We start from the raw sequence: 14,615 nt of genomic DNA on the forward strand, positions 1-14,615 counted from the left end.
GTCCGGTCCCTGTATGACCGGAGCAGGAGCTGTGTTCGCATTGCCGGCAGTAAGTCAGACCTGTTCCCAGTGCATGTTGGACTCCGCCAGGACTGCCCTTTGTCACCGGTTCTGTCCATAATTTTTATGGACAGAATTTCAAGGCGTTCATACCCTCACCTATGGTCATGAGCTTTGGGTAGTGACCGAAAGAACAAGATCGCGGATACAAGCGGTCGAAATGAGTTTCCTCCGCCGTGTGGCTGGGCGCTCCCTTAGAGATAAGGTGAGGAGCTCGGCCACACGGGGGGAGCTCGGAGTAGAGCCGCTGCTCCTCCACGTCGAGGAGCCAGCTGAGGTGGCATCTGTTTCGGATGCCTCCTGGGCGCCTCCCTCGGGAGGTGTTTCAGGCATGTCCCACCGGGAAGAGGCCCCGGGGAAGACCCAGGACACGCTGGAGAGACTGTGTCTCTCGGCTGGCCTGGGAACGCCTCGGGATCCCCCCGGAGGAGTTGTCTGGGGAGAGGAAGTCTGGGAGTCCCTTCTCAGACTGCTGCCCCCGCGACCCGGCCCCGGATAAAGCGGCAGAAAATGGATGGATGGATGGATTATCAAATTGCTAAAGGAAGTGAAATTATGAACCTAAAAAATTTGCAATTTTGTAATAACATTTTATGCTATGCAAAATATATTTACCTTAACTGCATTTTAGTTCAATGAGTCGTCCAACCTGTCAGAGGAACTTAAAATTCCTATTAGAGGCTGGTGCCCCACGTAAATATTAAGAAATGATAAATAGACATACCCACACTTGTTGTTTATCATATTTGAAATCTAAAACAGCTTAACCCTAACCAGACCTTACACAGCCCAACCCTAACACAAGTTATTACAGCCTAATCCCAACTAGACTAACTACAGCCTAACCTTAACCCGACTTAATAAAGCCTAACCTTAACTTTATACTTACTGGAGAGAACCTTAATTAACTTCTGTGTACTGTCCTTTCCCAGAGTGCAGCCGTTCCCTCACGGTGTACACCAAAGATGGCCGCCCTCTGAGGCAGCTGGAGGCGTTGGGTCAGATGCTACACTGTGCCAGCGGCCGATGCCCGTATGAGTATGAGATGTACGGATGCTACTGTGGGCAGGAGGGCAGTGGGGCCCCTCAAGACCAGCTGGACCGGTAAGTACCCATCTTAAGCAGCAACGTATTTTGATAGATAGTTACAATCTGGTGTGTACCCGAATCTCCATGTCTGAGCAATGAAATGTTATCACCTTGAGTCTGATACGCTTTTTGGTGTGGTCTTAGTTAATTTTAAGCAAAATCGCAATTTTTTGAAAGTTTCTTAGAAAGAAAAATTTAGAAAAATGATGTGTTTATGAAAATTCCTAAACTGAACACAATTATATGCAAATAAAGTGGCTAGCTAATAAAATTCTCTCTTGATCCCTCTTCAATTTGGATTTAAAAAAAATCCTAAAAGACGATCCATTTATTGTAGAGAACAGTTTTTTTTTTTTTTAGAAGGGGTTCATTTGTGAAGAGGCACAATGTGACAAAGTTACGTGACTCTAGTTCGAGCCTTTATTATTATTTTTTGCCTTTTCTGTTTCTCTCTCCTACAAACCACTTGAATTTTGACCCCCTGAATGTTAATGAAAACGTAACTTTTTTTGACTCAAAATTCAAGATTTGTTTTTGTCCAAAATGACTCGCTAGCGCCACCTCGAAATTCGAAATAAATTACGGGAATGTCAGGCCGTTTTCATCGTAGACAAATAAAACAAATGAAAAAATATATTATGACTCCACCCTAAACCACACAGGAACTTTGTAAAAATGTTACGCCTTACACTATATATATATATTTTTTATACCTTGGATTTTCACTCAAAAGGCTTAAAAATTTCAAAATGAACTACACTCATGTGCGATTAGAGGTAATTTGTTTGATTCCTTGATCTCTACGGCATGCCATGTCCTTTTTCCCGGCATGAAGATACATTTCTTGCAAAATGATGATCTGAACGCAATTATATACCATATATACAGCTATATTTTACAAAGACTCTACAGCGCCCCCTTGAACATTTGAATTAAGTGAAAACATTTACTTTTACGTAGACATATTACATTTGGCACGGACATCCTTCTTGCCATTTTGAACAAAAAATCAATCTGCAAGCATGTTACAGTGGCAACCTGACAAATGTTGCCATAGACTTAAAGGCATTTTTGCTTACAAGCATTTTGAATGGGATGAAAACATTTACTTTATCATAAAAAGTTGAAATTGGGCACACTTATTTCCCACATGACACTGAACATAAAAGCCAATGGGGACATAACCCTATCTCGAACTGTGCGGTCGTGAAAATGTTGAATAGTAGTATAAAGTTGGTACTCTTTGTGGGGGAGGGGTGATGTAGGCGAGAAAGGCAGCTGGATTAGATGTGTGCTCTTAACCCGCACGTGGCTTTAATGATTATTATTATTATTTTGATAGTTTATCATTTCAATCAGTTTTAAGCCGTGGCCGCCAAGTGCGATGTTGTGATGGTTAATGTGCTGCGGGCGTGGCCGCGTGTTAAAGGGGCGGGGTCAGCGTGGGTTCTTGTCTGGGTCTTTGGTCTGGGTGCAAATATGAATTAAATAACTTAAGTGTTGTGGTGTGATGTATTTGGCATTAAGTAAATACAAAGTAAAGTCAAAGTAGTATTGCTTAATTGCTGAATTCATTAATTGGAGTTTGTATTTTGTAGTATTGTAGTATTAGTATTTTGTATTTGTATTCTACAGTTGTTAAATATGGTCTGGTGTTTAATGCTGCAAATATGATGTATTATTTTGATTTGTTGTGTAAAATATTTTCATATTCTACTTTTGATACTGCTAAGTTGATTGCTTTATAGTGGTTCTACTTGACTTTTATGCTAGTTTTTGTAACAGTTATTTTACACTGTTACTTAATTATTTACACGGGTGTATTGCCTGTTTGAAGGTTTTACCTGACTTTTCATGCCAATGGATCTGCAAAATTAAAGAGTGGAAATGTATCTAAAGGCAAAACATTGTATCAGATGAAACAGCTGCTTTGACCCTTGACCCAGACTGACTCTGTCAACAATACTCAACATGCTCTTGTTCAGAAGTTGTTCCTCAAGTAAAACACATGAATGTGCGTTAACTGTTAGTTAAGCTATGTAGTTTAGCAGCTAGCTAGTAACTTGTGATTTGTAAGTTGTAACTTCTGTTAAAAACAGTGAATAAACCAGACAAGTTGAGTTTATTTCTCTCTGCAGTTAAGCCTTGTGTTTGATAGTCGTCCTTGTTCATGTGTCTTCAACTTAATTTAGCCAAGTAGCTTGTGTTATGCTGGTAAAACATTATGCAAATATGGCATGGGTTCGGCCGGACTCATTAGGTCCGGACCTGAACCTGAACCTCTGGATTCGAATCCGAACCTGAACCTGAACGTGGGTTTAGATATGCATCCCTACCTCATACAACAAAAAGTTGGATTTAAAGCAGAACTAAGTAACATTTTGACCAAAATAAATGTAATTGTAAGTCCCTGTGATGGTTAAATATGTATTTTCGGGGTGTTAAAAGTGTCCGTTATCACCCTCTTTGAGCGGAAAACCAGCCTTGCAACAATTGCGGACATCGACCCGAAGAACACTCCTGAACCCTTGCCCCTCTTTTTTTTATATACTGTACTTTTCGGGCAATACAGCTCTCCTGAATAAAAGCCGCTAATAAAAGAAAATAAAATAAAAAGATAAAAGAAAATTTAAATTGTACTTATAAGGGCCGCACCTGTCAATAAACTACAGGCGCCCACGTTGTAACATGAGATATTTATACATAAGTATATCACCGGTTGTCTTTTTTTTTCAGTGAATATGAGTTAGATTGTAATAAAACACACACAGTGATGTGTTCTTTAACTTACAAATGACACATCACCGCTGTCCCTACTGTCCCTACTGTCCCCCCTGTCCTTGATTACTCTGTGTGAGCTGATTTACCTGGGCCTGTGTCTTCACATCTGGTTCATCTGCTCCTGAGCTCTTACTTATCAAGTGAGTGTTGCGTTTGTAACATGAGATATTTACACAGAAATATGTTCCATGGTAGTGATGCAGTGTTGTCTTTTGACTCGTGGGGCAGGTCGGGCCAAGAACTGTCCCCTGGACAGTGCTTCCACTTACGTCTTCTACAGTGTGTGTGAAATGCTTGCGCTTACCGCTAGATTGTCCCCCGGTGGTCGTTAGCCATTAAAATCTATAAATTAGATGAACCATTGTAATGACCGCAGGGTTCAAATCGTGGGGAAAAAGTAGCGGCTTAAAGTCCAAAAAGTGCAATATATTTGGCAATGACAAATATTTTTTTTGTAAGAGATGAACAAATTACTGAATTACCTTTGCTTTGGTGACAGGAATGCCAGACATTAGACTAAACTGCTCACCATCCCCTTTTTGGAGGTCCACATACCTTCTTGGGTTTTATGATGTCTCTGCCACAATCAGATGCTTTGTGCTTTGAAAGTTGGAATAAGGGACTTTCAGGAACGATGCCTTATCTGGGTCATGTCTTACGGGCTGTGGTTGAATCTGTTGGATTTATCTATCTATATTACGAGTTAACCTGGAGAGAATATTTCTACCTGGGAGCAGACATGATGAACGTGGATACTTATTTCGAGAACATCTCCAAAGAAAACCAAAGGCACAGAGAACCGTGCTAGCAATGCTACAACTACGCTAGCTAGCTTCACTCCAACGACGGCCCCCTCCTCCTCCCGCTCCGGCTCCGTATTGGACTCGGCTCCAGAGGAGTCCAAGAGTGAGATTGGTCTAGTAATTGTGGTGGCTTTTCAGAAGATAATTGATAAGATTAAAAAGGCAGTGGACGCAAAGATAGATGCGGGCGGCCCTGGCGGAAATGTGTGATTTCAAAGTCAAGAACATACCTGGACAACCAAGCCACAGCAGCTGAAGAGGAAATCTCTGTTTCAAAAGACACAGTCTCTGCCCTACAAGCCTAGGGGACTGATTTGACGAATCAGGAATGTGTCTTGACTGAGGAAGTGAATGACAGGTAGACATGGCAGAGGTAACCTACTGATTGTCGGTATTCCAGAGGACACTAAGAGGAAAGATATCTCAAACTTCCAACAAAAGCTGGGAAAATAAAGCTTGACTGTGCACATTGCTTCCTGGCTCCCAAGATGGCCCCAAACCAGCGTCCATGGCCTATTATGTTGGAATTCCATAACTTCAGTGATAAACAGCGTGTCATTGCTGCATCTACACATCTCGCCGCGGACCAGACCAGACCAAACGAGCCCCACGTCTCTTTCTTACTACTCTGTGAGAGTGGTCAAGAAAAGCAAAACTTTTAACCAAGTGAAATCTCATCTGAGAGAGAAGGAAGTGGATCACGCACTACTTTATCCCGCAACACTGAGGCTCAACGTGCATGGAAAAATAAAAAGATTCACTACAATGAAGGAGGCTTTAGAATTTGCAGATACACTACCGGACCGCTAAGCAGTTTGACATTCTTTCCCTTTTTCCCCCCTTTGTTTCAATGAAAGGGACTTGGACATTATATGAAATTTGTGAGTACTTGCCCGATGTGTTCCAACTTTAGTTCACCCAGGTGAAAATGCCGTATAGGACCTCTTTTTTTGTACCTAGAAAATGGTTGTCCCTCCATCTTCTGATCTTTTTTTATGTGGGCTCTTTGCAAAAAAAAGAGCTCATGATAAAAACATGCATTTTGTTTGTTATATTATGTTGTGGTTTCTATGTTTGTGTGTCTTTGTTTGATCAAAGAGCTGTTTAACAAAAGCAGATTTACAAAAAATATTTCAACATGGTTAACACAATGGTATCTGAAAAAGTACAAATAGAATCTTTTAATATAAATGGCATATTGAGTCCAACTGAGCAGTCAAAGATTCTAACAAAGATAAGGATAAAAGAAAAAGAAAACAAGGATATACGTACCCCATAAACCCCATTTAGCAGAATAGCCTTTGAAGAAAGTTTTGAACGCAAAGATGAAGATGTCAGATGTGTAGTGGTCAAAGGAACTATTATTGTAAGTGTATTACCTTTGAAAGTGCATCTGCTCCCCCTGGAAGCGACCTCACTTTCTATTAAGTTATAGATCTGATTGCACACTGAGAGTCCCTTTGTCCATGGCGGAGACTGGAACTTACATGTTCAGCCGAAATTAGATGTCTCAAATCCACAAAGTACTGGTAAATCTATAAATCAGTAAATTACTACGTAATATAGGGTTACTGGATATCTGGAGAGAGATGAATTATAATGTCCGCCAATATACACATTTTTCCAACCCACTTTGTAGTCTGTTCTATCCTTGACTTCTATACTAGAATAAACTCCTTTTTTATTTTCAACAAAGATGTGTCAACAGAGGTAGACATAGATCTAAGTGACCAAGCCCCTATTTATACCACTGTAGATCTGGAACATAAACAAAAAAAAAACCACTAGATTTAATACTAGTCTACTTTAATGACACTGAGACTTATGTAGAGGAAAACGTGAAGTTTCTCCACCCATTCTCAGGGATGCAGCAAAGGCAGTTTTGAGGGGCAGGGTAATTGCTTTCACCTCAGCCAAAAATAAACAAATGCAGAAAAAACTACAAGAAGAAACTGAACCCGTTGGAAGCTAAACATGCCCAAAACAACAACTCCTCAAATACAACAGGAAATTAAAAAAGATAAGAGGTGAGATTAATGATCTGGCCGGAAAAGAAATAATTAAAAAAAAAATGTCTTCACCAAACAAAAATATTATGAAAGTTGTTCAAAATTATTAGCTGTGACGCTTAGAAAACAACAGGCAGAGACAAAAATTAGGCAGACATAACCAAATTAACCTTAACCAAACAAGACCAAATACATTCATTATCTGGATACTCTGCAATTAAAATGTCCGGGGAATGACAGGTTCACCTCAGACTGGTATAAAGCTCTAAAAGACACACTTACTCCTAATCAACTTTTAACTGGGCCCTTAAAACATCTCAGATCCCTCTGAGTTGGAAGGTAGCAATCATATCCTTAATACCTAAAAAGGGGAAGGATATAGGATATAGACAGATCTCAATTCTGAATATGGACTATCGTTTATACACCTCAATTAAGTCCAAAAGAATGGATACAAATGCTACCAAATTTAATTCACAATGATCAGACAGGATTGAATGAACAAACACAAAATAACATAACACGATCTTTACACATGATGAACCATATACAAAAACAACAAAACATAGCTGTAATAATAAGTCTGGACAATGAGAAAGTGTTTGATTCCGTTAACTGGCCTTATTTATTCAAAATACTGAGCAAATTTAAAATGGATGATGTAATAATAAAAGATATATATATTGGGACTCCTTTCGATAGCCCAAAATCAAGAATCTCAAGAATCAAAATTACTTTGGAAAGAGGGCTGAGGCAATCGGACAATAGACAATCGAAACAATTTATGGTGTCCCAATTGACATGATGGCATGCTACGCAGGTGATGTCCTACTATATTCTTACAAACCAGAATTTTCCATACCTATATGATGCATTTCCTTTATGCTATTGGTCCAATGTCTGGATCCAAACTGAATGTACAAACAACTGAAATTCAGTCTCACTGGTGACACCCTCTGTCCTTTAAAAAAAACACATTTAAATGGCAAACGGAATCTCTTAAACATAAAGGAATAATAATCCTAGATAAAACTATACTCCTCTTTTCCCCACTATAAGAAAGATATTGGAAATGGACTCAGATCCCATATTTAAGTCTAAGTCAAAGTCCATCCCCAACCAGATGTTTGATGAGTGGAATAAATCAATCTCAAGATTTATATTTCTACACTGTCAAAAGATTGGGGTTTATCTTGTCTGAAAAAATACTTTATTTAATCCCAAATCAAAGCTTTGCTGTACTGGTGTGATCCAGAATATGAGGCCCAATGGACAAATATTGAAAGTAATGTTATACCGGGGGTTCCTGTACAGGCCTTACTAGTAGATGACAAACAGTTGATTCATGTGGAATTTAAGAATCCCTGGGTAAAATCTGTGCTTACAACATGGAGGGAGCTAATCAAAATATACAAACTAAACAAAGATGTTTGAACTTTTAACTGTTTGTCTTATGACTAAGGTTTTGTACCAAATAGTACTGGCCTGAGATTCAAGTTTGGATTACAAAAGGTATAAAACAAATTCACTAGATTGAAAAAGATAACCAAAGGAAAATCTTTATGTTGAAATAATTCTTTGACTTGGAGAAACAAGGTTTTTACAAATAAGGAATTATTATAACCAAAACATTAAACAAAGTAATGGCCATTATAATCCACAAACTGAAATTTGTATTAAGGTTTATAACTCAGTAGTTTCAAGGGGAATAATACCTCAATTATATCAATGCATTGCTAATCTGGACAACTCCTCTAAATATATAAATATATATATATATATATATATATATATATATATATATATATATATATATATATATATTAAAACAAGAAACAGACGAAGATTTGGAAAGTGTGTGTACATCCCAGTCAAGGACCACAAAATCACATGTTCTGAGGGAATTTTGCTTGAAAAATGTGTCATGTCAACAACATGTCAAAGTGGTAATTATTCACAAAGAAAAGCTAACTGTTGAAGAAACTGTTGCCAGGAGGCAAACCACTGTGGCTCAAAATATTGGACTGAAATAAACAAGGCACTGCAGACTTTTTAACACTGCCATCACACTAGGTATTTTGGCCTCAAAACTCCTGCCATAGACACAATAAATGGATACCTTTGAAATGTACATTGGAAAAAAGGCCATAACGAAGAAATGGCTGACATAAACCTCACCAATGATCAAAGACTGGACTGACATAGTAATGGACATACGAGAAATGGAAACAATTACTTTGGGGCTTTTGGAAAAAATACTTTAGACCAAGTAGTGCCTTTATATAAATTTAAATGTGCTGGTTGTGTTCTGTTCTGTGTTTTATGTTTATTCTTTTAAACAATTTAAAAAAGGAAAATGGAAAAAAATCAAAAATCAATACTGATCAATAAAATAACTTTGATTTAAAATAAATACTGTATTTCCCGTTACCAGCCAAAAATGCAGAGTAGAGAAGAAAAAACATATATAAGTCGCACTGCAGTATAACCAAGGACAGACATTTCATCTTGAAATGCTCTCGCCCCCCGAGCGACTGCCTCTCCGTGCGACCGCCTTCCCGCCCATCCATGTTTTCTGCTGTGTTTTGCGGCATACCAATGATGATTGCGTAGTTTGCGATTCAAATAGTTGTTTGTCCTGACAAATTGCAAGATCGTTCTTAACGCAGACCTTAGCAGGGAGAAAGGGAGAGAGAGCCTCGGTGACCCGGCTGCACCCCCTCCTCCCTGTACCTCCGTCACCTAGCAACAGAGACCTGCCGCTAATGCTGACGCTAACTCTAATGCTAATGCTAAGACCGCGGCACGAGAGGAAATGTCCCATCCATCCATCCATCCATTTTCTACGGCTTGTTCCCTTTTGAGAGGGATTGGTGAGGAAATGTCCCATCAAAATAAAAAAGTCAAACATGGCGGCGCCAGTAATACACCTGGCAGCGATTTCGGGCCGAGCCGATCGCGTCTATACTCCCATGTGGGACTTTTCATTGATGTTCAGGGGGTAAAAAATGCCCAAGTTTTGGCAGAAATAATAAAGTCTAAAGAATAAAGCCTAAAGCCTAAAGTCTAAAGAATAAAGTCTAAAGACTTCATACTTTATTCCCCTCCTCCCTGTACCTCCGTCACCTAGCAACAGAGACCCGCAGCTAATGCTAATGCTGATGCTAAAAATAACGCTAATGCTAATGCTAAGACTGCGGCACGAGAGGAAATGTCCCATCAAAATAAAAGAGGAAGAAGACGTGAAGCATTCACTGCGCCCCTGCTGGCCAATAGTGAAAAATACACAATATCTGTAATGCCCTTTTTTTCATGGCGTCTTGAGGAGAATATGATCCATGAGTTTCAAACAAATCAGACAATGTTGAGTTTTTCACAGAATGGGTGCACATAGAGTAAATTTGTTACATAGGTATTAATTATTTCCAATCAGTGCATAAAAGCCAAGCCCCCAGAAGGCAAGATGGCCGCCCATTGAAGCTAATGGAGCGTTTTTACTTCCGCATTACTTCCTGAATAGGATCTAGCTTTCCTCCCACCGTTGTGACGACGTCGCCATGAGGCTTTGTCTTCGGGAGCGAGCACGTCGACAGCATGAAAGACTGAGAACAGTCAGCGCGGACTTTTGGAATATTTTGACTTGAAATAGTCTATTTATGTAATGTATAATGATGAATTGTTATACCCATCTACAAATATACATGTATCATGTTGTAAAGGTCTGATATTTAAAGGCGTAATGGAAGATTTTTTGCCGATTTGAGAACTCAAGCGGAAGTGCGCATAGGCTACCTCTTTCACCTGGTTCTCATTTGCATATTCAATAATTAAATGCCATTTGTTTAAATGTTTGGTCAATAAATCTTCATGAACCTTAGTTGGAAAAGTGCTCATTCATTTCCAGAAAAGGGGTCAATGTCATGCTCACGAATCTTCAGATTAACCAACTTCATTTAAAAAAAAATATTAATTTAGATATTTGATTTGATTTATTGCCTAAAATAGCTGGTACCCCACATAACTGTTAAAATATTCTAAATAAACATACTCACACCTTGTGGCTGTGTGGCATGTTTGAAATCTTGATCCAATTCTTTACTAAATGTCAACTTTAAATTTCTGCTTCTTTCATAAGTGAATATCAGTGCAATATTTGAACTAGAAGCAAAACTACATTTGTATGTGATTATTTACTCTTATTATGATACAGAAAGAAAGAAAAAATATAAAAAGAAAAAATATATTCACATGGGAGCTGCAGGGGGAGCTCTATCGAGTTAATTAGTTCTGCTTTAACAGCGGATGTATCTCATAAAGACTGAGCAAACTTGCGTGAGACTGCAATATTATGGACTAATATTATATATATGGTTTATTTAACATGGATTTCACGGTGAGTGGCTAACATTAGCGAGTTTACAATGTGACTCTTGAATAAAGAGTGATTTCTTCATAATCACTACAACAGTGCATCAGATTTTTTTTATATTCAGCCATGTTTTGCACTGTTCAAAGACCTCGCTGCTCTGTGTTTACTCTTGTAACGCTATGTGTCTAATATGACTAATACTTTACTCTATTTTACTTTTTTACATTTTCTTTGCCAATAGTTGCTATACCACAGTTAGGATGAGAATATGAGCACTACACAGCCTAAAATGTCTTGGATATCCATGTGTTGCAGATGCTGTTTCTTCCACCATTGCTGTCTGAAGCAGATCAGCTCTATGGGCTGCAGAGCCGAGAGGACACTCAGCGCTCAGATCACCTGTGAGGGCAGCAAACCCAAATGTGAGTCACATTTTAGAGTAGATCTCTCAACCATGTCGCAAAACTGTCCTCAAAACGCAGTATAGTTGCAGTTGTGTTATAGTTTCCTTTTCGCTTGGTGATTTTGATGATTCAATGGGATTTATTCTCAGTATTCAATTCAACTCAATAGAATTTATTTTTGTAACGCCCAAAATTACAACATCAGGACTGAGAAATACTGGTTCCACTGGTGTTATCAAATGTGAATAATCCAACCCAATCAGCAACAGCGGCCGGACATCCTTGATAGTGGGCAGTGGAATATCTCTAAGGTGGTGATATTTCTCCTGCAGAGTTTGGATGGGCTAAGTGTGCCAGGCAAGGTTCAGTTCTCCGACAGTGAAAGCTTGGTTTATCTTGTAGCACTTGCCTGGCTCTGAAATAGGAGTCACTGTGATGGATACAGTAGATCCAAGGATAGTGCAGACTTACTGCCGGATGGTACGGAGTGTGAGTTCTTCTGCCTGCCCATGAAGACCCAGCTGAAGAGCAGCCTCATTCAGAAGTACTGTGCGCTCTGACCCATCATAAGATAAGATATGCCTTTAATGTCCACATATGGGAAAATTTTGGCGTTACAACGCAGGTAGATACAGGGGGAAAGGACAGATAACTTATATGAAGTTTAAAAAACACTCTTAGTAGAAGAACTCTTATAAACAAAAACAAAAACTCTTATTAACAAAACTCCTGTAAACAGGTCCTCTCATATCTTAATAGAGAATGGAGGGCAGAAAATAAAAATAAAGATAAAATAATAATAATGAAAATAAAAATAGCTGGCATAAGACATCATCCAGTATGGTGTAGGTTTCAAGTAGCTGGTTACCGCTCTGCAGGGGCGAAACTCTCCGTTTGGTCTAGGGGGGTCCAAAAATTGGTGGAAATTATAACACCTTTAACACTTTAAGTGGTTTTGTAAAAATAAAGCGTTGTTAATGTGATTAATATTAGAATACTAATGTAAGTTTTTGCCCTTTAAACATTCAAATATGCAAAAACATGCAATCATGTTTGAACAAAATAAACAATATAACAAAATGAAAATATTCAACAAATTGGTGTAACTAACTCCAATTATCACATACATTAACACACTCAAGTATATAACGCTATTTTTTTTAATCGAAGGGTTCTATCTTAACAGAACACAAAACAATTATATAACCAAAAACAACTGATCAGCCTGAGTCCAAAAGTCTAAAACAGCCTGAGGAAAATTATTTAAATGATCAACAACACTGTTCATAGCATTACTTTAATAAGCAAACACTATGAGCCCACGATGGGAGTTTAGGTTACTCATAAATATCCTACTAAATACAGCAAAAAAGCAAGGCACTTGTAGTAAGATTCAAGTCCAAACTTGATGCAGTTGTAGGGCTGAGATCAAGGATTTCTTGTATCTCTTGTATAGCAGTGCTGCTAAACAATCTGTTATTTATTTCAAATTTGTATAGCAATTTGATAAGTAGCATAGCAAAACACAAAAATCTATATTTTCCATTGATGTAACAAGATTATTTATTTCAAATGTATTTGTAAATTGTAAATAACTTACATTTTAACACTTAAATTTTTTCTAAATAAAACAAAACTTGCAAATAAAATTAGTTGGTGAACGAATTAATTAACACCAAGTCAGATGGCCTTATTTACAACTTTCTTCCATAGTCAGATGACTATTTGCATGAGTCTCATTTACATATTCAATTCAATTCATTTATGTTTGTAAGGCCCAAAATCATAACAACAGTCGCCTCTGAGGGCCGAATCAACAATGTCTGTGGTGGCGATGGAGTCAGACAATGTCTGTGGTGGCGATGGAGTCAGACAATGTCTGTGGTGGCGATGGAGTCAGACAATGTCTGTGGTGGCGAGGGACGATGTCCCAGGGTCCTCTGTCCTTAGACTCTCCTTCTCGGCCAGGAAAAACTACAAAAAAAAAAACCTCTTTGGGAAAAAAGCATAGAAACCTGGAGGAGTTCCAGTGAAGGAGAGATCCGACTCTCACAGACGGACACACGGACACGAGGGAGACTGGAGCTGGACCCACTCTTCAGGCAGATGAGGGACCGTCGGAGTCGAGCTGGACCCACTCTTCAGGCAGATGAGTGACCGTCGGAGTCGAGCTGGACCCACTCTTCAGGCAGATGAGGGACCGTCTGAGTCGAGCTGGACCCACTCTTCAGGCAGATGAGGGACCGTCGGAGTCGAGCTGGACCCACTCTTCAGGCAGATGAGTGACCGTCGGAGTCGAGCTGGACCCACTCTTCAGGCAGATGAGGGACCGTCTGAGTCGAGCTGGACCCACTCTTCAGGCAGATGAGGGACCGTCTTTCTGATAATGTTGCCTAACGGCAGCATATAAAGAGTAAACAGAATTGGACTGAGTACTGAACCCTGTGGCACACCGTAAATTACTTTAGAGCAAGGTGAGGAGCTCTGGTTTACATTAACAAATTGGTACCTATCTGATAAATAGGATTTAAACCAGCTGAGGGCTGTTCCTCCGACACCTACATCACATTCTAACCTCTGCAGTAGAATGTTGTGGTCGATGGTGTCAAACACTGCGCTGAGGTCCAACAGAACCAGCATTGAGACCAGTCCATCGTCAGCGGCTAATAACAAATCGTTTGTGACTTTAACTAGTGCAGTTTCAGTGCTGTGGTGGGCTCTGAACCCTGACTGGAAAACTTCAAATAAGTTATTGTCCTGCAGGTGGCGACAAAGCTGTTTTACTACAACTTTTTCAAGGATTTTAGAGACGAAGGGAAGATTTGAAATAGGTCTGTAGTTTAACAATAGGTCGGGATCTAGATTAGGCTTTTTCAGAAGAGGTTTAATGACTGCATGTTTGAAGGACTGTGGAACATAGCCACTTTCTAATGAAGTATTTATTATAGTAAGGATAGGGTCTATAATTAGGGGGAGAATGTCTTTGAGGAGTCTGCTTGGAATGGGGTCTAGGACACAAGTTGAGCTTTTAGAGGACATAATGGCTGAAGTTATCTCTGCTTGATCAACAGCTGTGAACCTCTAAATTTACAGGTGGATT

General features: G+C 39.2%; 1 protein-coding gene and 1 long non-coding RNA gene across 2 annotated transcripts in view; one reads left to right on the forward strand and one right to left on the reverse strand.

Annotated features, from left to right (window-relative positions):
* LOC140356743 (uncharacterized) overlaps positions 1-14,615 on the reverse strand; it is a 522,351-nt gene that overhangs the window by 115,673 nt on the left and 392,063 nt on the right. The window lies entirely within an intron of this gene.
* oc90 (otoconin 90) overlaps positions 1-14,615 on the forward strand; it is a 52,536-nt gene that overhangs the window by 33,478 nt on the left and 4,443 nt on the right. Inside the window, exons 11-12 of the mRNA XM_072440292.1 lie at positions 993-1,164; positions 11,427-11,533. Of these exons, the coding sequence (XP_072296393.1) occupies positions 993-1,164; positions 11,427-11,533 (279 nt within the window). The remainder of the gene's footprint in view (positions 1-992; positions 1,165-11,426; positions 11,534-14,615) is intronic.

This window comes from Eucyclogobius newberryi, unplaced genomic scaffold (genome assembly GCF_026437365.1).
Source record: "Eucyclogobius newberryi isolate DKJ021-1_F unplaced genomic scaffold, fEucNew1.0.hap1 SCAF_12, whole genome shotgun sequence".
In the NCBI taxonomy this organism is placed as follows: Eukaryota; Metazoa; Chordata; class Actinopteri; order Gobiiformes; family Gobiidae; genus Eucyclogobius; species Eucyclogobius newberryi.